This window comes from Heterocephalus glaber, unplaced genomic scaffold (genome assembly GCF_053883595.1).
Source record: "Heterocephalus glaber isolate CG9 unplaced genomic scaffold, H.glaber_assembly_v1.0 deba00001561, whole genome shotgun sequence".
In the NCBI taxonomy this organism is placed as follows: domain Eukaryota; kingdom Metazoa; phylum Chordata; class Mammalia; order Rodentia; family Bathyergidae; genus Heterocephalus; species Heterocephalus glaber.
This window is the reverse complement of record NW_028258349.1, coordinates 1,807,785-1,831,181: the sequence shown is the minus strand read 5'-3', so window position 1 is coordinate 1,831,181 and position 23,397 is coordinate 1,807,785. Positions and strand designations below refer to the sequence as shown.

Below are 23,397 nucleotides of genomic sequence, written 5' to 3'. Positions count from 1 at the left end.
CTTGGGGTCCCCATGCCTGAGACCTCAGGATGTATTTCCACATGGCCGGAGGTGGAGCAGGCACTGGCCGCCACACAAGGTGGATGAGCCCAGGCAGGAATGGCAGAACCAAGGCATGTGGTTTCAGAGCATCCGAAGACAGGAGCAAGGGAGGAGGTCCAGGCCATGGGGTCCAGATACAACACCCTGCCCTGAGAGGCTGGGGCGGCTCAGAGGCTCCCACCCTTGGCAGCAGACAGCAGCCTTGGAGAGAAGCACTGTGTGTTGTTTTCTCTTCAAGGTTAATGTCAGAGGATCGGAGGCAGTTCAGAGGACCTGCATGGACAGCAGTGCTGTTTGTGACTCATCTGGGTTCCCCCTGAGCAGGCCTGCCAAGGATGGTGGTGGTGGTGACAGCCAACATTACCAACATGCTCTATGGATTAACTCACTTATCACTAGTCCTGCCAGGCAGCTGGCCCCCCTGAAAAGAAACATCCCTGCCCTCAGCACATAAACCTGCTTGAATCTCAGCACCCTAAAATGCGCACCAGCCTCCCCACCCGCCCTCAGCTGTGAGCTTCCCTGGCCTGCATCTCTGCAGGGCGCCCCTTGTCACCCACGATGCCTGCACACTATTATCCCTTGACCCACGGCTGCCTTACCTGCTTGGCACTGCCCCCCAGGGGTGCACTCTGGTCCTCTTGTTCCAGTCAAGCCTCTCCTTGGGTCAGAAACTGTAGGCCATCCCTGGGACCCACACTCAGCTCAGGAGGGTCTCTTTTGCCATCGTCTCAGGTTCCCGCCCTCTCCCAGCCAGATCTTCTCCAGTTCTCGGGCTAGCTCTGCTCCCTTCCAGATATTATGTCCCAGAGCTCCACTTTTTTCCCCCTTCCTCTCTGTCCTCCGGCACTCACTGGGCAAGCTCAGCTCTTACGGATAACTGCAGCCCAGGTCTTGTTTCTGAGCATCAGACATCTAATAGCCTACCTGAGGTATTCCTGGCTGTCCTCCTGATCCTCAAACCTGATGGGCTAAAAAAGAAATCCATTTGAGTTGGGCATGATGATGCCTGCCTATAATCCCAGCACTCTGGGAAGCTGAGGCAGGAGGATTGCTAGTTTGAGCCCAGCCTGGGCAATTTAGTGCTTAGTAAAACCTTGTCTCAAAATTTTAAAAGAGCTGGGGATGTAGCTCAGTGTGAAGAACTTGGAATCAATCCCCAGTACCACAGTACCAGGAGAGAGAGATAGAGACATGAGAGATGGGGGGGGGGAGAGGAGAGAGAAAAGAGAGAGACAGAGACAGAGAACCACTACCCACTGAACAAGCCAGAAACCTGGGTCACCCCGATACCCCCTTTTCCACGCACACTCTAGGGGCTTTCATCCTTTCCTTCTCGCCTCTTCAACTCAATGCGTCCAGGGACCAGGCAGAAAGACAACAGGTGGCACCAGAGTCTAGGGGAGCAGATGAGCAGGGGACCCAAAAGCGATCAAACTTAAGACTGTGAGAACCCATCTTGGGGTGAATCTGGCCAAGATCTCTCACTAATTGGGCATCCCCCAGGGTGCTTTATGGGCGTTTGACCTGGGCAGTCACACAGGGGCCCCTCAGAAGGACTTGCCTAGGGTTTAATGCTCTGCTGTTGCTATCTTGAAATTCTTCATTTGCCCTTGCAATTGTGTTTTGTAAGTGAAGTTTAATGGGACAGGGGACAAATACGAACACAGGAGGACGTGAGATACCCGTGTCTGTCTTCCTGCCCCTGTTTGCATATTGGATTTGCTGTGCGCACTGCACTTGGGATTCTGGGGGGACCCTCAGGCAGGGAGCTCAGCAGACTCAAGCTAAGCACACAGTAAGTGCACGGCCACATTCACACACCAATCGGGGCTTGGCTGGAAAGTGGAAAGAAGGACCCTGCCCTTTCTTGCTTGTGTTAGACAGCAGCTCATGTGGAGCATGACGCAGGAGAGGAAGGAAGACAGGGGCACCCACAGTTACTTTTCGTTTTAGTCCTTCCTCCTTCAGTAGCAGAAGGAGGGCATGTGGGTCAATGTGCACAGATCAAGTGTGGCAGGGACAGACGGGTGAGTTGTGTGCAGTGAGCATTCTGCATGTAAATTAAAAGATCTCACGTTTGCCCTGAAAGCTTATGTGTATACCAGGCATGGCGGTGCACACCTGTAATCACACTCAACTATAGTACTCCAGAGGCTAAGGCAGGAGGATTACAAGTTGAAACCCATCCCGGGCAACTTAGTGAGATCCTGTCTCAAAATAAAAAGGACTAGAGACATAGCTCAGCACTTCCTAGGTTTAAGCCCCAGTATTGCAAAAGAACAAAGAAAAACTAAACAAACGGGGCTGGGGATTTACCTCAGTGGTTTCGCCACCTGCTGCACAAGTGCAAGGACCTGAGTTCGATCCCCATTCCAAAAAAACCCAAAAAACTAAAGAAACAAAACTGACATTGCACCATGTAAGGATGAATGGTAAAACTCACGCTCTTAAAGTTTTAATATTTTTCTCTTTACACCACCATGAAATAGCAAATAAAAAGCACTGCATGGAGAGACAAGAGACACACCCCCTCCCTCTGGAATGAGGAGGAAGCTTTGTATTCACTACCTTTAGCAGTCTTTTCGCTGCTTCTTCATTCTGCACCCAGCCCTGCAAATTCTGTAGCTGGATTCCTGTGCTGTATCACCTCAGGTGCTCTTGTTGGCTCCAAGCCTTCTCACTGCAATGCCATTCTCTCCTTCAACTGCCTCATTTCCCCTTGTCCTTCAAGATGGCACAGTCAGCACAGCGTCTCTGAAGCAACCCCGTGACCCTCAGCAGCCTGTGTGTTCCTTCACCGTGCTCACCACCCAGGTTGAAACCATGTTCTGTGTCGATCTCACACATGGCTTGTGAGCAAGTCAAGGGCAGGCCCTGCATGTCTGTTGCTGAGTCCCGACACCAGCAGCACCCACACATTGGTGGCTCTTAGTACTCTAAGGACCCACTCTGCATATGGTCATTATGTTCAGCACCCTCTGTCTCTTGATTTGCCCCCAGCCCTATTCTGGTCTGCGGCCTTCCCTTCCTTCTCACCCAGCCTCTCACCATCGCCTCTGCTGGGAGGTCACTCATGCTGAGTGAATCATGGTGGATTCCTTATCCAGCTGAGAGACTCAGACTTTGGTCCCTGTCCATTCTAAGTTCTCTTGTCTAGGGCCAGTGGCTCAGGCTGTAAGACAAGCGAAGTTCTCAGTGGCCTAGGGGGCTGGATCAGGTGAGTCAGCAGAGGGTGAGTGGGTGGGCAGGTGCTTGTCCAGAGACTTGGGGACACTGACTGATTGAACAATGGGAAGTCTGGGTACTGTGGAGGCTCTGGAAAGTGCTGCCCTCGCCCCACCCGTGCCCTTCTCTTCTCTGACCCAGGCCAGCATGGCTGTCCCACCCCTCAGCTGGAGGGGGGCTGGTCAAGCCATGTGCTTTGTGGGGGAGACATTCTTCACAGATCATGGTATTTCTTAGATTTAAATGTGAAACTGGCTTTCTCTGGTATTAGCATAAGCTCACTGGCCTCTTTGTTCTTTCCCGTCTCCAAATCAGCCTCTTCTAAAAATCACTCAAGAACTGTCCCTGATAAATTTTGGGAGTCTGTTAAGCTGCGGCCATGCAGCTCAGCAGACCCACCTATAAGCCCGGCTGCCGAGCAGGGGCGCCACATCCGTGCTCGTCCATTCTTTCCCGAGCTGGGCTCCTGTCATCAGCACTGTCTCTCCTCCCCCTGTCCTGGGGCTACACTGTGGCCAAAGACTTGTTTGCACAACCCAAAATAAATTCTAATTTACCTGTGTTTGGGATTTTTGTGAGGATTGAAAACTCCTCCAAGAATAACAGTAGGCATTTTAGGAAATCACAAAATCAGGCTTGGAATATGATGAAATACAAGGTCCCTTTTAAAGGCAGCCCCATTAAAACCCGCATCCTAAGCTCAAAAGTCAGCAGAGCCATCAAGCAGCGAACAACTTCTCCCTGGCAGCAGTCAGCGGCCTGTGTCTGTTTCAGCCAAATGATTCTTACTTAACTAGGAGATGTCAGCACACCATGGCCTCCCTTGGCCAGACACAGCCAAGTCAAGGGGTCTGCAGAGAAGCTTCCAGAATGGAAATCCTGTTCTTGCTAACAGCAGCCAGCCAGAGGCACTTGACAACAATGATAAGTGACTAAAAATCCAAACAAACTCATCAAAATTCTACATTGCTTGTGCAGGCAGATCTTTCTCATCCCTGCCACTCTGGTCCTACCTTTGGTATTTGAAGGAAACACTGTATCTATGGTTACATCCAAGACTTTTTCTGAGTAGATGCTGGTGGCAGGAGCCCTAGCTCTATTTGAAAAACCCCACCAGCTAGTCTTTAAGGGAGGCTGACATCCTCTTAGTGGCTGTTATTCTAGCTGAGGAGAACACCAACCAAGAAGAGAAAATGTGTCCCGGTCTCCCAGCTCCCACCACGAAGTAAATATCTTTCAGGACATTGGAGTTTCTCTGTCTGGAGTCCTAAGAGCCCCAGAAAGGTCCAAGTTGGGAACGACACTGGAAAAGCCCATTGGTAACCCAATGTGGGGGGCAGACAGGGAGAGGTTGGGTGCAGGCACCCAGGTGGAGGTGGTTATGGAGACAGTGAGGCGCCCCCCTCTGGACTGGTAAGTCTCTGAGGGAAGAGGCCCCAGGCTCCACCCCATCACCTGAAGACTCACAGGTCTGAGGGTCCCACCTGCTGCCTGTCTTCACGCTGTGTGTTCCAGCTACCCATGATGGGAGGCAGGGCAGACTTCTAACAATCAGGGGGAACTTTCCTCTCACCCAAAGGTGACAATAGCTGAAGGGTGTGGTATGGAGTTCAGGGAGCTTGCGCCACAGCAGAGGATGAGGTGATATACAGTACTTAGGGGCTGTGGTCCATGGCTGCTGCTGGGAGCTGGGAGCTGGGAGCTGGGGTGGAAGTAGGAGCCTTGACTCAGCCTCAGAGCGCTCTGCAGAGGTTATTCGGGATCCACTGCCTATTCACAAGGTGGGGAAGTGACCTTCTGCTCTGGCTTCCTTCTCCCTCCGTGAAAGGACAAGAGACTAAACACTTTCCTGCTCCCACCCAGCCTCAGTGGTCCAAACACCGACTGCCTTCCTGCTGCACATCCTCCAGGCCACTGCTTAGGAGATGTGGCTCTAAGCTCCTCTCTTACTGGCCACTCCCCTGCTCAGCCATTATTCCGGGATTTTTCATTCACTAAGTATCCCTTGCTATATGAAGGCCCGGCGAACTTCCTGCAGAAAACCAGGGGATACAATGGAAGACACAGGCCTTAGAAAGCTGCTAATTCAATTGAGACCCAGAGAAAGTCAGAGCTTTGGCCAAGGTCACACAGCTGTCAAGGGCAGAGAGCAGGCTGCACCCAGGTTCATGGCTCCTGTAACATGCCTAAGCTGGCATTTTCTCCCAAAGAAATGGGAACAAGGCAGCCAAGGGAATAGAAACTGAGGAAAGGGAAAGAGGTATGTGAGGCAAATCATGTCCTGTCCCAAAGTAAGTGGATTTTTCAATAAATATTTTGATAAAATAATTATTCAGTAGTGTTTTTTTTTTTATAACTTTCAGTGGCGACTTAATCAAGGGCTGGTTTAATTCTTTTTGGAGTAGATATCTGCAACTGCCTCCCTTCCCTCAGTCCCTTCATTCTCAGAGTCATCTTGCAGTCACGGAGCACCCAGGCATAAAACAGGGCCGTGTCCTCCTCCTTTAGATCTAAAGCTCAGAGGACTTCTCTTTCCTATATAGAAAGATCCCATTAATTCTTCAAACCCCACCTCATGTACCTCCTTTAAAAACATCCCCCTTTGGACCGGGGATTTAGCCCAGTGGCACTGCGCCTGCCTCACAAGCTCAAGGTCCTGATTTCGATCCCTGCTAACCTCCCCCCAAAAAAGTTCACAATAAAGATATGCCCCAGTAGGGGCCGGGGATTTAGCTCAGTGGTTTCACTGCCTGCTGCACAAGTGCAAGGACCTGAGTTCAATCCCCAGTACAAAAAAGAAAAAAAAAAATCCCCCAGCCTTCCTAGCAGCCAGGCCAACAAAGTGCTCCCTCTTTCATTTCATTGTTTCTCCACTCCTTTGTGAGAGCATTTGTCACACAATGCCACAACATCTCCATGTTCTCCAGGGCTGGGCCTCCAAAGATTTTGCGCTAGGGTGCTCTGAACTGATTACTCTTGCTCCCGTACTCCTATGATCCTGGGACTGTTCCCCTAGTAAGAATCCTTTGCTATTTCATGGTCTGATGAACTTACTGTAGAAAACTTGATCACTGTACAGATACTTTGATACTCATCACAAAGCCTACTCCATAAATGTTTATAAAACTGAAAGATGTAGGCGAGATCTTGGCTCTGTTCATTTATGTATTTCAAAAAGGAGATTCCCACTCTTACCATGGTCACATTTTAAAAATATAAACCCTAGATACCAACACTAATTATTGGTCAAAGGTATAACTCCAGTTGCCTTTCCTTTTTGTCTTGCTTGCTTTTATTTTTGCAGTTCTGGGGATGAAGCCAGGGCTTTGCACATGCCAGGCAAGTTCTCCAACGTGAGCTGCACCCCCTTGCCTTTCTTGATGAAGATCTTTGGCCATCTGGCACCTCTTTCTTTCACCTGATTTCCCTTTGCTTGAGCTGCCCAGGAGACCAGGGGAAGGTGGGGTGAACTCACCTATGACATTCCGGATGTCATCTTCTTCCTCAGTGGTCAGGGTGGGGATGACTAGGGCTGTTCCCTGTCCAGGAGTTGCCTCCTTCCCTGGAGAATCTGTCCTGACTGTGGTGGGAGGGACTGGGGCCGTGGCTATCACTTCCACAAATGTATCTCCAGGAACTGCTGCTGGGTCAGCTGAGGCTGGAGGTAGCTGGGTGGCTGTGTGGGCCACGGTGGTAGAGGGGACCTGAGCAGAAGGTGCCTCCTTCGTGGAATCTGGGAACACTAGTGTGGTCCAGAGTGTTGGCGAGAGCTGCGCCACTGAGGCCTGGAGAGCAGGGTTAGTGGAATTGGGCGCTGAGGACTGGGGTGTGTTCTGGACACTTGGGGCAGCGGTCACAGCAGCACCGTGATGGGTGGCTCTCAGCCTCTGGATGGGACTGGTCAGCAGGTCATCACGTCTCAGGAGCTGCTCTTCAATCAGCAAATCCACTCCATTTTCACCACTGAAAAGCTCGTCTTCTGTGAAACAAACACAAGGGTCAGTGATGGTGTGGGAAGAGGTCCAGCCTGGAAGAGTCGGGTGGTGACGAGCAGGTGGGGAAGAGCCTCTGCCCTCAACATGGCGGCCAGCTTTGGAGACACAGCTCAGCTGGGACCTAGAAGAAGGGGCCAAGTAGCATGGATGGAAGAACAGTGCCTTTCCTGGAAGGTCTCTGAGCAGACTGCGCCACACTCCACCCAGAGCTCAGGGGTCCCTGGCGGGAGGCACAGTCCCAGGCTCTGAGTCCTGGCGTCTAGGAAGAAGCTCAGCATCTATTCCATTCATCTGACCTCGGGGCCACATAGGGAGCAAAACAGTGATCCCTGACCTCATGAGCTTCTGTCTAGTGGTGGAGACACCAAACAATAGACAGGTGCTGGGGGAAAGCAGAGTAGAGTAAGGAGGGTCGAGAAGGCTGAGAGGAGCCCGACATGGTGACACGTGCCTGGAATCCCAGCAGTCTGGTAGCCTGAAGCGGGAGGACTGCAAGTTCAAGCCCAGCCTGGGCAACATATCGAGACCTTGTCTCAAAATAAAATAAATAAATAAATAAATAAATAAATAAATAAATAATAAATAAGGGCAGGGGATTTAGCTCAGTGGCACCACACCTGCCTTGCAAGCACAAGGTCCTGAGTTCAATCCCTGGTACCACAACACGAATAAATAAAATAAAATAAATAAACGATGGGGAGAAGGCTAATCTCTTTTCTGTGAAAAATAAGGAGAGGTGCTAGAGACTCGGCTCAGGGGCCTGGAGGAAGAACAGGTAGCAGAAGCCTACCATGCGGCCCTGAGCATATCATTCCCCCCATGCCTTGGTTTCCTCATCTGCAAACAAGGAGGACCTGACTAGAGGGCACTGAAGTCATTTCCCACTCAGCCAGGCTCTGCCACATGGTTCAGCAAGCCCAGGGAGGGTAAGTGACTTGCCCAAGGCCACTCAGCAAGTTATACGGAAATGCACCATAACAGTGGGTAACTTGTAACTCTACAGTTCCGGGCCACAGCAGTAACCAGACCAGGGAAGGTTCCTGGGGAGTCCCTCTCCACACGCTCCCTCCCTGCCCTGCCTCTGCTGGCCCCAACTCACGCTGTTCTTCAATGTCGTTCTCCTCCTCCGACACCTTGGCTTTATAATAGGTGATGCCCCGGATGATGGTGGGCCTGGAGGCCGGCCGGCCCCTCAGGTGCACCTGCCTCTGCAGGGGCCGCTGTGGCTTCACCACCTTGGGCGGGGACAGGGGTTGAGTCTGCAGGAGCTGGATGGAGTTGATCTGCTGGGACACGGTCTCCTCCTGCAGAAACCGCTCTTCATACTGCTCCGAGGAGGGGACACAAGGGAAGGACAGGTCACTGGTCAGAGAGAGGGTGGTCAGGCGGAAGCAAGGCTGTAGCCAGGGCCACACTGGCAACAGCAGCACTCCCGAGGGCTTTCTCTGTGTGTAAGCGTGTGGGTTGCTTTAACCTTCTCATCAGTGCTAGAACCCATCTTTATCATGCTCATGTGCAGACAAGGAAACAGAGGCACCCAGAGGGGTCATGTAAACTGCAGGATCTGAACCTGGGCAGTCTGGCTCCAGAATCGGTGTCTCTGACCTTGACACTACTCTGTGCAGAGTGTGCAGTTGTCTTCCCAGCTCCAACCCAGGCCTGGGAATCTCAGGTGGCTCAGATCTAAAATGCTTGCAGCGAGCCCAGTGTGAAGGGAAGGGTGCCAGGTGGGCCATGAACCCTGAGGACCAAGGTACCCATCACCTTTTATGGCTACCAGACTTAGGCTTCCTAAAGCACACATCACTCTCCAGCCCCAAACCCTCTCTCCTGCATGAGGAATAAAGGAGTAAAGTCCAAAGTCCTGGGCCTGGTGATCAGAGCTCTTAAAAACTGACCTAGACCCAGCTCCGTGTATCCACATACCCTCCCTCACTTTCTGTTGGGCTTTTGAAACAAGGTCTCACTATATAATCCAGGCTGGTTTTGAACTCACCATGTAGCTCAAATTGGCCTCAAACTCATAGTGAACCTCCTGCTTCAGCCTCCTGGGTGCAGGCAGTACAGGTGTGTGCCACCATGCCTGGCTTTCATCCTTCTCTCTTGCCCTTCCCCGTCCCTGGTGGCCCGGCTGTCCTGGGCCCCTTGGCTCTCCTGAGCAGCTGGGTCTTTCCTCAGGTTGTTTTTCTGTTTGGAAAACCATTACATCCCACACGTGTACTGAAGTCTCCTTGTTTCTCAAGGCCCAGCTACAATCTCAGGCCCCTAAGGAAATACTCCTTCCTCACTCTTCTTCTTGGGGCAGACACTTTTGACTCCCCAAATCCCTTCCCCTTTGTTCCTCACTGACAGACACAGGTTTGACGGGCATGAAGGTGGACTGAATTCTAGCTAATGAGGTGTAGGTGGAAGTTGGTAGAAGTTTGGAAAAGTCCTCTAAAAGCAGGACTGATGCAGCTGGGAGGCATCTTTTGCTCTCTCCTCATTTCTCTGGCTTCAAATGTGGTCAGAATGGCTGGAGCTGAACAGCCATCTTGTGACCATGAGGGGATTTTGAGGATGGAAGCCACTATGTCTTGAGCTAACCACACCAGGTTTGGGCTGCCTGCCTTCAGATTTCTCCCCTGTGACAGAACAACAACCTCCCCACTGTTTAAGGCACTGTCTCTGGGCCTCTTCCTCAAAGCTGAACAGAGTCCCCACCAGATACAAGGCTGCATTTCTATTCCAGCACCTCTCCTAGGCTGCCGTCTCTGTGCACTGTGAGAACTGGAAAGAGTAGAGACCCCTCCTGATCATCTTTGATTCCCTTGCCGGATGCCCCCTCATAGTTATCTATGTATTTGCAGTACTGGGGAATGAAACCCAGGGCTCATGGATCTAGGTGAGCTACATCTCAGCCCTCTTTATTTTAAATTTGATACAAGGTCTCACTCAGTTGCCCAGGCTGGCCTCATACTTGTGATCCTCCTGCCTCAACCTCCCAAGGAGCTGGGGTTAAGGCCACACTCCTAGCCTTAATATTTGGTGAACTGGAATTCTGGCAAATCAAATGATGCATTAAGGTAGGCAGCCCATGACCTGGTGTCTGGGTACCTTGAGAATGTCACTGTGACAGTTCTGGTAGTGTAGAAGGACGGCTTTGACCTTTAGAGAGCTGCTGCCCCAGGAAAGCCTCTTGTGCCCACAGTGTGCCCAGGTGTCTGGGTTCTGAGCTGGGCTATCCAGGCACACTTCTGGCCTGGGATTACAACCACTCACCTCTCAGAGCAAAGGACTACAGGCACAAGGCCTGTGAGCTGGCTGGGCTCAAAGTAGTAGCTGCTCTCTAGGTGGACCAGCTGCTGAGAAGCGGCAGCCTGTCAGAGAAGTGCGCGGACCTGAGAGAGGTGTGGCCCAGCCCTGCTGTTCTGAGGACTCCAATGGCTAAAGAAAGAAAAAGTGGCTTCCTGCAGCCATCTAAGCCATCAACCCCCACCCCCACCCCACCAGGAGGAGGTAGGTGAGCTCCCTTAGATCCTGCCATTCCAGGCCTTGATGAAATCTAGCCAGGAACAGAGCCAGGTCCCCAGGTTCCTGGATGACCAGCGACCTGAGGCACAGCAGGGCCTCAGGCTGTCCGAGTTAGCCGAAGACCTGGCCATCATGGCCAACTCCCATAATGAGCAGAGGACAAAGCAAACGCAGCTCTTGTTTTGACCTTTAAAATCAAGCCTGGAGAAAGCCCAGAGTCCTCATTCCCAGCCACACTCCCAAGTCTATACTTGTTTTCCGTGACCAGAGTTTATGCAGATGGTGTGGCACATAGGGTGGTTCCTGAATGTGCACACTGCTCTCTCAGTGCACAGTGACCACAGACTACTGGGAAGCAGGGGACTCCTTTCTGCTGGCCTCCGATGGCTGGGGCCCAGGCGCTGTCCAGAAGAAGCGGGCCACCTGGGCCCTGGGCAGCCTTTCTCTCGGTTCTCTAGTCTTGCCGGTGATGTGAACTCAACCAGAGGTGTAAGGGATTCCTGGTTGCTTGTGATGGTATTTCAGGGAGCATCTAGGATGCCCACGTCCCTTTAGTTTATTTTTCAACCTTACATCAGAGGAGTAAGGTAGATATTGTTATCCATATTTTACAGATGAAGAAACAGATTCAGAGACATTGAACAATTCTTCTTTCAGTGCTGGGGATGGAACTCAGGACTTCACATGTGCTAGGTAAGCACACTGACCACATCCCCAGCCCTTGTTTTGTAATTTGAAGTCCCTAAATTACACAGCAGATCGGCATTTATTAAGTCACACAACCATCAAGCAGGCCCAGGGTTGCTGCCTGCAGGGCCTGGGCTCTTCCTTCCATCATGCCACACTGCCCACCACCATGGTCACAAGACTGAATCATTTGCCATCCAAAAACTTGCCTCCATCTCCACGCCCTCGGGACCATGGCCTGGCTCCTGCCCAGCAGACTTGGGGGATCCCTCAAGGCCCAGTGGAAACAGCTGCTGGAGAGGCTGGCAAGAGGCCGAAGCCCTGATTCAGACCGGAGGAGCATCTAATTGCTGCACCCTGGTTTCCCTCCACATTGCAGAATTCAGTTGTCATTTCTTCGTGGCAAACCCCAGGGACTTCTTTAGTTCCAGGCTCTCAGGGGAGGGTGGGAATGGCAGTCCTTTGTCCCAGCCAAGGAGATGGAGCAAGACCCTGGACAGCCTTTGCCAGAGAACATATAATTTCCTGGGACTCACTGGCAGCAGCTGCCCCCACCGGGCTTTGATTTCCTCTCTCTGTTCATCCAAGAGTCTGTTGCATGACTTCAGCTCCTGGCATCGAAGGTCTCCACTCCTACCCTGCCCTCTCCACTCCCAACCAGGCCCCGAGCCCCCTGCCAACCCTCCAGGCAAGGGCCATGTTGGGGAGAGGCCTCCTGCAAATTACCCTTCGGCATTCCAAGACTCCTGAACATAAACAACCAAACCCATCCACCCCTTTTCAGCACAGGGTTCACGAAAGAGACAGACAGCTGCGGAGGGAGAGGAAGCACCTTCCTGGGGCCTCCTGTACCACTTCCCCTCTCCACGCCACCAGTCTGGTCTGGACGGATTGTGCAAACTTCAGCAGTGTGCCGAACGGGGACTAAGGGAGGGGAAAGGACTTTGCTGAGCAAGGAGAAAGAGAGTTTGGTGCGTTTGATTTGGTTTGCTGTTTGCCCTCAGGAAATCTGAGCTGGATTCCTAAACATACCACAGAATGTGTCATCAAGACGATGGATAAGTTCTCCACTCAGCCGACTGGGAAACTGGAAGCCAGAGAGGGCAGCTGGGGGCTGAGGTGGTCAGATGGCTGTGTTAAGAGGTGGTGGGCCGGGTGTGGGGAGTGGGTGCCTTCACACCCCGCTCCGTCCCCAAAGTCCTCTGGCTTTTTGGTCATGACCCCCTCAGGGGTGTCCCACCAAGCAGACTAAACACATGCTCACTAACCAGTGAGTTGTAGACACCCAACAAGGAGAATAAATATCATTTCTGTTGTTGGTTATTATTATTATTATTATTATTATTATTATTATTATTTGGTACCGGGGATCAAACTCAAGACCTTGCACTTAAGAGGCAGGTGGTGGAACCACTGAGCTAAAGCCCCAGCCCCTAAACATCATTTCTGAAGGAAGACAATATTTTCAACAAAGCATCAAAGTAATCATCATGGGAAAAGTCAGAAAATGACTAGCCTTCCCTATACTTATTTCATGGTTGAGACTGTTTTATTTTGAGTTACATATTAGGGAGGCACAGACACCAAGACTTTTTTAGGGCTTGTCGCCTCAAAGTCCTAATCTGCCTTAACAACACAAGCGCCCAAGACTTCCCAAACCCACCACTGCTGCCTGCTCAATCCGAGTCTTCTTCCTCTTCACCCCAATTCATAATGACCAAGGCAGCAGAGTCCCAGCAAGCCATGCTTCCTGCTACAGTGTGAATCAGGAACATCTCCCAAAGGCTCCTGCGTTAAATGATTGGTTGCCGGCACATGGCGCTACTGGGAGGTGTGGAACTTTTAAGAGGTGGGACTTAGTGGGAGGAAGTGAGGTCATCAGGGGATGTGCCCTGGAGGGGATATGGGGACCCCACCCTTTTCTCTTCTCTTTTGCTTCCTGGCCTCCATAAGGTTTTGCTCCACCACGTACTCCTTCCCCAAAGCAACAGGGCCAGCCAACCATAGATGGAAACCTCCGAAACTGTGAGTCAAAATAAACCCTTCCTCTTTTTTTTTTTTGGTTCTGGGGATTGAACTCGGGTCCTTGCGCTTGCACAGCAGGTGGCGAAACCACTGAGCTAAATCCCTGGCCCAACCCTTCCTCTTTTTATTGATTATCTCAGATATTTTCTTACAGTAACAGAAAGTTGACTAACACACTTCCCAACCTTTTCATGTTACAGCACATAGAGAAAACAGCTCAGGGACTCTAACTGAACCAGGCCCCGCTCAACCCACACCCAGAGCAACTGCCTAAGGCTGAGGGGATCCCTTAGTAACACGCCTGGGACCACACTCCAGACACCAGTGTGCCTCAGCTCTGCCACCCACCGTGGACCCTCAGAAAGCAGTTAAAGTAACCAAGGCCTTTCCGAAAGGCTGCTGTCCCCTGGCTGCCCAGAGGCCTCTTATACTTCTTGCTGCCTTGCTAATAGGACCCTTCCATTTCTGCCTGTTCTTCCTTCCACACTTTTGGAATTTCTTCCAAATTACTGCCTATTTATTGGCCATCAGTTTAGTAGATAACCCAGTACACTACATGGTAACACATTTAATCATCAACATATAAATACAACTAAGTAGTAACTAAAGGCAAAAGAAACAGGCACTCAGCTATACCTCCAGCCCTTTTTAGATTTATTTTTTGAGGCAGGGTCTCACTAAGTCACCAAGTTGCCTGCAGGATGGAGTCAAACTTGCAGTCCTTTTGCTGTAGCCTGCCAGAGTGCTGGGATTATAGGTCTGTGCCGCCATGTCTGGCTATGGGAGGCATTTTAAAGCAAGTAGGTCTTTTGCCATCACTCAAATTACGTTAGATGTGTTCTATTTCATGCAAGGGAGCTTTGTGCTGGAAACACAACTGGGTGGGAAGAGACAGAGGTTTGAGACTCTCTGTCACCACTTCCAAAATGAGCCAGAGAGACCATAAGCATCACTAGAACTGGATCCTCGTCTTTAATTGGTCTACTGAGCTCTGCCTGGCTTGCTTTTGAGAGCTGTGCTAAAGACCACTCAGTTAGTGATGAAAGTATGTAGTAAGTGACCAAGTCCCTTATTCCTAGAGGAACCACATTATTTTTTGTTTCCAAGATGGGACATTTCCAAGAGGAAAAAAGAATGCTACTAATAGCTACTAACAGGGACAACAGGAGTGAATTCAGACAAGGCACCACGTGTGTCCTCCTTGCTTGTAAATGTAAGGCTGCTCACCATGGCAGGATGCGATATCAAGGAAACAATGGGGATGGGAGTCAGGAAATCCAGATTTCAGTCTTGGTTTAACACTCCCTGAGCCTCTCTGGGCTCCAGGTAAAATACAGCCAACCCTTTCCCATCACACTTACAAAACTACTGACAGATACGAAACCACGACTGTGAGAGGACTGAACTCCAAAAAGCTCAATGCAAATGAGAACTGCTGGTATAGTGCTTTGGGGGTGTGTGACATGAGGCCCTTGGAGGTGGGTGCTGTACCTCAGGATGGGCATAGGCGGCGGCTGCGTCCCTCTGCAGGGCTGCACGGATGTCTGGCATGCTGTCTAGGATGTTATCCGAGCAGTTCTCTTTGCCACGCTTGTTCATCTCAGTTCGGATTTCTTCCATGTCCTCTTTGATTTGCTCATTTTCCTTGGTGAGGTTTTTAGAAACTTCCTGAGAAGAAAAAGAGAGTCTATTAGTTTGCTTTGGAGGTAAGCAAGAGGCAGCTATTGGTGGTAGCCTTGCAGCACAGAGACACAACAGGCAAGCTGAGAAACTGGATTGGAGTCCAAGTGTGTGCCCAGCTGTGTGCCAGGCGCCAGGGCCAGGTCATCAGGCAGCATTCCCAGCCCCTGCAGTGCTGGAAATACTGTCCAATCTACCGTGGCTTTTCTTGTAAAACTGCCCCAACCAGGACACCTGACTTTTTTTGTCACTTGTGCATAATCTGCCATTACCCAGTGAGGAAGAACATGACAAAAAATTATTTTCACTTACCCATATGAACTAGTCACTCAACTGATAAAAGAGGGGTTTTCTAAGCAATTTTTTAAGAGGTGACCAAATAATTTTAGTTTGTTTCTTCTGTTAAGCACAAACCCTTCCCCAGCACCTTAGCATCAATCATAGAAAATTGACAGGTTGGCTGCATACTTTCCAATTTATCCATAAAAATGTTGCCCCAAATGACCCACTTGGTACATTTGGTCATGTTCCAGACCTGCTTCATAGCAGAAGGGGCCAAAGCTACACTGCAGGCAGCCAGCATGGAGGAGTCCTTCTGAGTGCTGGAGGTACAAGGTGGCAGACAGGAAGGCTCCAGATGGCCCTGGGGCTCCTGTCCTAGGCAGGGCCAGAAGATGGCAACTTTAACTGGGGACAGTCCCAACCACATCAGGACTTATGAGTGCCCAACGTGGGGTGGAGTGAGTTCAGAGCCGACAGTGGGCTGGAGGCAGCTCCCTGTACAAGATGAGCATGGAACTGATCAGAATCAAAGGAATCTTGTTGACAGGCTTGGAGATGCCCTTTCTCCTGTGGTTATGTTTAGAGATGTTTGACTCCATTGAGATCCAACATTGTTATGGTTTATATCTGGATGCCCCCTAAAGCCTCATGCACTCGGAGGCAGGGGCTGTGAAAGATGACTATATTACAGCTGTGATGGCAAATCTTTCAGAGACAAGAGCCCAAACTGCAACCCCAAACCCATTTATTTATCACAAAATACCAACACTGCTGGGCATGGTGGGCACGCCTGTAATCCCAGTACTTGGGAGGCTGAGGCAGGAGGATTGCTGTGCATTTGAGGTCAGCCTGGGCTACATAGTGGGTTCAAGGCCAACCTGAACTAATAGTGAGGGCCTGTCTCAAAAAAACAAAACAAAACAAAACAAAAAACCAAGCAAAGTACCAACACTGCAATTAAGCCTGAATACTGAGGTTTTAGTTTAGAAAAAACAACTCATACATTAACATCTTTTGTCTTACAAGAAAAACAACATCCACGCCATAGGTTCACCGCCACTGGATTGTAGGGACACTACAGCTGCTTGGTGTTAGGAGGTGGGGTCTGGTTGGAAAAGGTGGTTCACTGGGGGCTGACCTGGAAGGGTTTGTCTCCCTCCCTGGCTCAGCCTTTCCTTTCTCTCTGCTTCCTCATACCATGATATGAGCAGCTTTCCTCCACCCAGGCCCTTCCATCGACCATGCAAGGATAGAAACTTCTAAAACATGAGCCAAAAACTTCTCTTCCTTTAAGTTGTAAGTGTCGGGTATTGTGTGCCAGTGATGAGGCAGTAACTCTGGCCAACACTGTCCAATGTTGGCCCCTAGACTAAGGTTTCTATGAGCATCTGAAATGTTTGATTTGATGTTCTCCTTTGGTCTCTGTCTGTGAGAATCAGGAGGGCATGTAGCCTGATAAAACGAGGATGAGTTTGCTTCCTACCCTTCTCGAACAGATGGGTATGAGAAGCACAAAAGCTCATTCACTGACAGGTACAGCCCTGCCTCTGGGGAAGATGCTGCTAAAGTCCTAGAGGGAAGCCTCGGCAGCTCGGAGCCAGGGTGACAGGTGTGTATCCAGGCAGACCACGACACCCAGACGCTGTGGCTCCAGTGGCTCCTACAGGGGCTGCTGGGAGGAGCCCAGCGGTGCTTGTTAAACTCACCAGGCTCCAGAACCATCGGCCATGCCATGCCTAGGACACTTCGTGCACGCCAGAGTTTGAGTCCTGGAAGGGCTCACTGTGTTCCATTGGGCTCCGCCCATGCCAGACTCTTTAAATTGCACAGAATTAACTGTGAGGCTAAAGTCCATGAGAAAGAGGTCTTGTTTTGAGAATACACAGAGTAAGTGGTTTTATGAGCGTGCAGTCATTCCTGGTAGGGCTTCTCGGGGGCAGTCAAGTACAGTGGTTAAAACCTGGACTCTGGAGGGAGCTGTCTGGTTTCCATCTCATTGCTGTTACTCTAGATCTGTGATCTCAGGCAAATTTGAAATTCCTTCTGTAAAATGATGATAGTACCAGCACTTTTCCCATGGGTTGCTGTGATGATTAAATGAGTTAATACATACAGAGGTACACAGACTATACTATGTGTTTGTTATTCTCAAAGAAAGTCACAGCTGGAATAGACCCCTGAACATAAGCCTAACTTTACAGACAGGATACTGAGGCCCAGAGTAAGGATGTGATTTGCTGAAAGTCATTTGAAACCGTGGCAGAGCTGAATCAGCACCCAGCCTGCTGACTCTTGCTTCTGCAGCCCACCTGCTGCGTGGTTAAGAGCAGTGGGGAGGCACTCAGCCAGCCCTCAGTAGCACCTCGTGTGTCAGAGAGGCCAGGGAAGGCTTTCACTTTGGTTTCAGATTATACCAGAGGAGATGCAGCTGCAGAGAAGCATAGAAATATCGGACTCCCACAAATCCTCACTACTCGAAGCACGACCAGAGGTGCTGGCTTCATGCGGGAGGAGCTTGTTAGAAACCCAGATTCCCAGGTCCCTGCCCAGCTAAATCAGAATCTATTTTCACAAGATTACCAGGTGTGTTTCACACACATGGAAGCTTGAGAAGCACTGCTGTAAATGGAGGAAGCTTGGGGCATAACTTCTGGAAGAGGGGACAAAAATGTGTGACAGGCTATTTTGCAGGCACCAGGTCTTCCTGGGACTGAGAGGAAAGGTTCCTGGTCCCTTGGTGGGTCCATGCACTCCTGTAATCCATGAGCTCCTCCTCCGAGCCATGCCAGGGATGGCCCTCCTGTGCATCTCTCATCCTTAGATGATGAAGCCCAGCAGTTCCAGAGACAGCATGTCGTTTTGTCATCGCATGAATGTGTTCAGGGCTGGCACTGAGGGATGAAGCGTGAGCAAGACTGACAAGGTCCTGCCCTGCTGAAGATCACTGTCCATGAGAGGGAATCAGCAACAAACAGGAAAATACCACCTAGTGAAAAGTGCCGTGAAGGAACTAAGTCAGGGTGACTTGAGAGATGCACGTACCCAAGTTCGCAGTGAGATTCATGATGCTACCCTGAGGAGGGTGCTGGGGTGTGTTCACACTGGCTGCCCAGTGACGGACCTCCTAAAAGTGCTGATCACTGAGTAGGGGTCAGGCTGGCTTGGCCTAAGCATCTTGTTGACTGGAAAGAAGGTCCCACCTGGTTCCTGAATACCTTCAACAGGAGTGAGGCTCCCTCATGGGTCCCTGTGGGGTAAGGGGTGGCTCCCACCTCCTGCTCCCCAGGTCCCAGAGGCCCCCACCACTGATTTACAACCTCCAAGTCCATTTCTGGTTTCAGTGAGGAGCTGTTATTCTGAATTTCCACAGAGAGGGTTTGAAGTGGGCCTGGCTCCGAGAACCCAGAGGAGCAGGATGGTTTATTCCCCTCCTGGGAGCAGCAAAGCCTGCCTGCTGCCTGAACAAACACCAGGCTGGCGGTGGCATCACCCCATCGGCCTTCGGGGCTGGGCCAGCTGGTGTTCCCAGGGGAGCATCAGCAGCTGCCTCGCTTTGGCCACCCCCCCCCCAGCAGCCTTTACCCGGGCCTTCCCTGGCCCACAGCTCCTCCTGGGCTTCTACCTCCTGCACACCAAGGGCCTTTTGTGGGCACCTTTTGGGAGGTGCTGGGGATGCGGCGAAGCCATGACCTCACACTTCAGGCTCGCCACCATATTTCTGGTGTGTGGCACTTGGCTGCGGGAAGGGCTAGAAAGTGGTGGAGGAGTGGGAAAGGGGCCTATCTGGTGGCAGACACACAAGCATGCTCACAGCCAAGGATCCTGGTGCTGTGAAGAGGAGCTCGGGGAGGAGAGAGGAGGCACAGGCAGCCAGAGGGCTGGGCAGAAGGATGGGCACAACTCAAGGCGTGGGAACTGTGTCTTGAGTCCTTGGGCGAGACAGAGCCAAGGAACTGAGTGTTCACACAATGAGTGTGACGTGCAAGAGGGCCATGTGGTTGGGCAGATGGGGACACGTGTCAGTGCTGACAACATCCAGACGCACGGCTACCAGAGGGCCTGGGGAAAGGAGAACCAGAATGAGCTTTAAGTGGCACTGTGGGAATACCTGGCAAACAACACAGGTGCCCTGGTCAGCACACTTTGTCACAACACGGCCTTTGTTTTTTTCAGCACTGGGGAGAGAACCCAGGGCCTTCACAATGAACTACATCCTCAGCCCCTTTTTAATTTTTTATTTTGAGAGAAGGTCTTAATAAGTCACTAAGTTGCCCACATTGGGCTTGATCTTCCTGCCTCAGCCTCCCAGAATGCTGGGATCACAGGTGTGTGCCACCAAGTCTTACTTGGAACAGCTTTAACAAACCACAGAGGCCACCACCACCAGATATGCAGACTGATGGAATGGGCCCAGGGCAAGCTGGCCCGTGGGTGTGGTGACCATGGTCATATGCTGTCCACATCCAGTTCCTGGACAGGTGTATAATGCTGCAGTGAGACCGTGTCATGGCTTAAACCAAAACCACCAGGAGCAGGGAAGGATGACCACAGTGCAGAGCTCTCCCAGTTCCCGGCACTCTTATTTTCTGACCAGAACCCAGGGTAGGGGTAGAAATTGGGGGTGGTGCTGGCTGTGGAGATGAAGGGTGAAAGCCACACCACGGTCACAGCCTGGAAACACAACCATGTACGGCAAGTGATGAGCCCTCTCCGCCCTTCGGAAAAGGAAAGATGGTGCCTGCCTCGCCCAGGCTGGTGTGGAGAAGGGACAAAGGGCTGCATGGGGCTCGGTGGCTGGCATGAGAGAAGGCTAGAGATGTGTAGGTGAGGCTGGAGTGTGGTAGAGCCCAGGGGTTGCAGAACGCAGGTGTGAAAGGAAAGAACTGAGGCTGGTGTGGATGGGGCAGGGCGGAAGGAAAGAACCCAAAGTGGGCATGCTATGCAGCTGTACCTGTAGGAGGAGGCCGGGCCAGACTTTGTCCCCAAGTCATGCCCCAGGGACATCTCTGCATCTGAGAAGTCTGCCTCTGGCCCTATGGGGTCAAGTCCCTCTGGCACATGGCTGAGCATGCCCTGGGGCCTGGTGCAGATGGACACTTGAGGGCCGAGGCACATGGTCCTCGTGGGGGTGACGGGGCCTGTGGTGGGAGGGCTAGATGTTCCCATCCTTTATCTTGCTCCCTCCGAGCTCTCTGGCCCATAGATACAACCAGATGGTCTGGGAGAGCCACCCCAGCTGACAGCTGTCCCCAAGCCCCTGGAAAGACAGCTGGAGGGAGAGAGCAGCTGGAAACAGCAGGTGGTGTGATGATGCGGAACGGGCCTGCCGCAGCCCAATCCCTCCGACCACAGCTGGTAGAGATGAGCAGGCTGCCTGGGGTCAGGGCGCCACCACCTGCCACATTAAATCCCTCACCCAACCCAACAGCTGCTGAACACCCATTCCTCAGCAGGTGCTGGGTAAGACTGGGAAAACAAAGAACCTGGGTTGACCGCTAAGGTCCCAGCTGGGATGGAGAGTCAGACAAATGCACAGAGGGAAGAATTTCCTGGCCTGGACGATGAATTCCTGTATTAAGGGCAATGTCATTCTCTAAACAGCCACTCGGTCCCTCCCATCCTGGCCGCTGTCAGCTGTTCTGCAGCCAGCAGGTGGAAGACTGGCTCTTACACCTTCAGTCAAGAAGAAAAGCTTCATTCTACACTGGCAATTAGATCTGAAGTATATATAACCCCAGGAGAGATTGTACATTGGCTTGAACTCATACCAAGATGTAAATTGAATTAAATAACAGTAAAGCTGACAGAAACATTATCTCTGACCCTCTGCCATTTCAGAGGACACTGCAGGCAGATAAGCCCCAAGGCTGCAGTTGGGATAGAGAGCGTGAAATGATTCACTCTTCTGCAGAAGCAGATTTGATTAGGAGTGAGAGTGAGGACTTGGGGTGTCTTGATGCGAGTGGAAGGTAGGGGAAAAGGGGAGGCTTGGAAAGAGACAGCTCCCCTAACTTACTGCCAGGCCTGCCCAGATGAAAATGACATTCTCCTACGAATGGTGGAAAGATATATCCCCTGGGGTTAGGACTGCTTCTTTGATCTTGGTTTCTAAGGCAGAAACACAAAAGCTACCAAATCTTTAGGTTCTGGGGAAAAGCCCTCAGTCATGCTTGTGCCAGCACAGTCTGGGAAGTGGGCCAGTTCTGGGTCTGGAAAACCCATCGCAGACCAAATGTTCCCTGGAGTCAGTGTTATCAGGAGAAAAGGCGTCAGCCAACACACATTGTTCCCTGGTACCCCCTCATTCACAGACAGGGTCTGTAACGTCCAACAGGTAGATGCAAAAGAGTCACACACACCAGAAGGGGCAGGACTTCAGCAATGAAAAGCTTGCAGGTTTGCATCTATTTTAAGAACATGAGATGTGTAGCCACGTATACAGACTCATGTGTACACAGAGGCACATCCGAGGCTTATAAATATTTACAGGTGTCCTGCAGCTAAGCTGGAGGGTCCTTCACAAAGATTTGCAACTTTTACGGGAATGATTTAATCCAACCAGAGCCTTGTTGCGAGAGGATCAGTCCCTCTGTTCGTCTTTTTCTTTGCTTTGGTAATAAATCTGCTCCTGGAAGAGGTATGTGGTTCCAGGTGTTACACCCCATTCTTTAAGTCCTGGTGCCTTCAGATTCTATTTTTAGGCTTAGGCAGCCTCAAATCTTTGGGTCTCTGGGTGCACTTGGAGCTCAAGATGAAAGTCTTTTCTTGAGTTGGATCAGTGCCATCCGTTATATGTCACGAACAGGGTTTACCTTTGCCTTTGGAAGCTACACATTTTCTTTTGTGACATCTAATTCCCATCTCTCTCCTGCACCCATGCTCTGTGTCCACCCTCTCCTCAACTCTATCGCGACCCCCACCCCTTTTCTTGCATCTTTTTCACTGGTGGGACAGAGTCAGCCTGTGTCACCACATCAAAGGTTCTTGGACTATTGCCCTGCTTGGGTGTTTTTCCTTCTGGGACCAGTTCTAAAATAGGTGCATCATGGACTTGAGACCATGTTCAGGTGAATAGGAAAGATGTTTGAGGTTAACATTTTGGAACTCAGTGAAATGGCCCTACTGAGATATATCCTCCAAATTGGCAAAAATTAGAAGGCTGGACAATGTCATGTGTTTGTGAGGATGTGTGTGGAGTTTTATCCTCTGCTGGGAGGAGTGTGAAGCTGTACTTTCCATCTCCTAACACTGAAGATAAGCATAACTAAAGACTCATTTGTTCCATTATCAGTTGTTTACCACAGAGAAACACAGGCAGGGACACACAGGGTACATGCTCCGGATGCTCCTACACAGGGGCCCTCGAGGCCCATTATGAGTTAGGATCTGGAAACAATCTATGAATCAGCAGCAGCAGATAGATAAATAAGCTGTGGTACATTTGTAAAATAAAATAATACACAGCAATAAAAATGGATGTGCAAGACACAAAACAATGGAGATAAATATCAAAAACAAAGTTGAGTGAAAAAAGCCTGACACATGTGCACACACACAATTCTATAGGATTCTATATATTAAAGACTAAAAAACAGGCGAAACTATTACATCAGGGATGCATCCTTAGATGATAAAATTGTAAAAAAAGTAAAAGAGATGAAGAAACCTGCATCAATAGAGAGGTTCCCTGGAGGGAGTGTGGATGGGGAAGGGCAGGTGGGGTTAATATTTACCTATTTCTTGAGCTGGACAGTGGTTACCGTCTAGGTAATAAGCTTTACAATTTGTCAAGCTGTACACTCCTTGTTTATGCATTTTTCTCTGCATGTGTTTTTTAAAAAATAATTTAAAACAAAAGCTTCACCAAAATCATCCCAGCAGGCAAGGGTCCCAAGTCTGAGGTTCTAAACAGTTCAGTTTTAGGTTCTCTCTCCTTCCTCTTTCA

At 50.7% G+C, this 23,397-nt stretch overlaps 1 protein-coding gene across 1 annotated transcript in view; it reads right to left on the bottom strand.

Annotated features, from left to right (window-relative positions):
- Positions 1 to 23,397, bottom strand: part of Olfml2b (olfactomedin like 2B) — a 37,621-nt gene that overhangs the window by 5,726 nt on the left and 8,498 nt on the right. The window contains exons 4-6 of the mRNA XM_004865157.3: positions 14,982 to 15,158; positions 8,365 to 8,590; positions 6,746 to 7,249 (exon numbers count right to left, since the gene is read on the bottom strand). Of these exons, the coding sequence (XP_004865214.2) occupies positions 6,746 to 7,249; positions 8,365 to 8,590; positions 14,982 to 15,158 (907 nt within the window). The remainder of the gene's footprint in view (positions 1 to 6,745; positions 7,250 to 8,364; positions 8,591 to 14,981; positions 15,159 to 23,397) is intronic.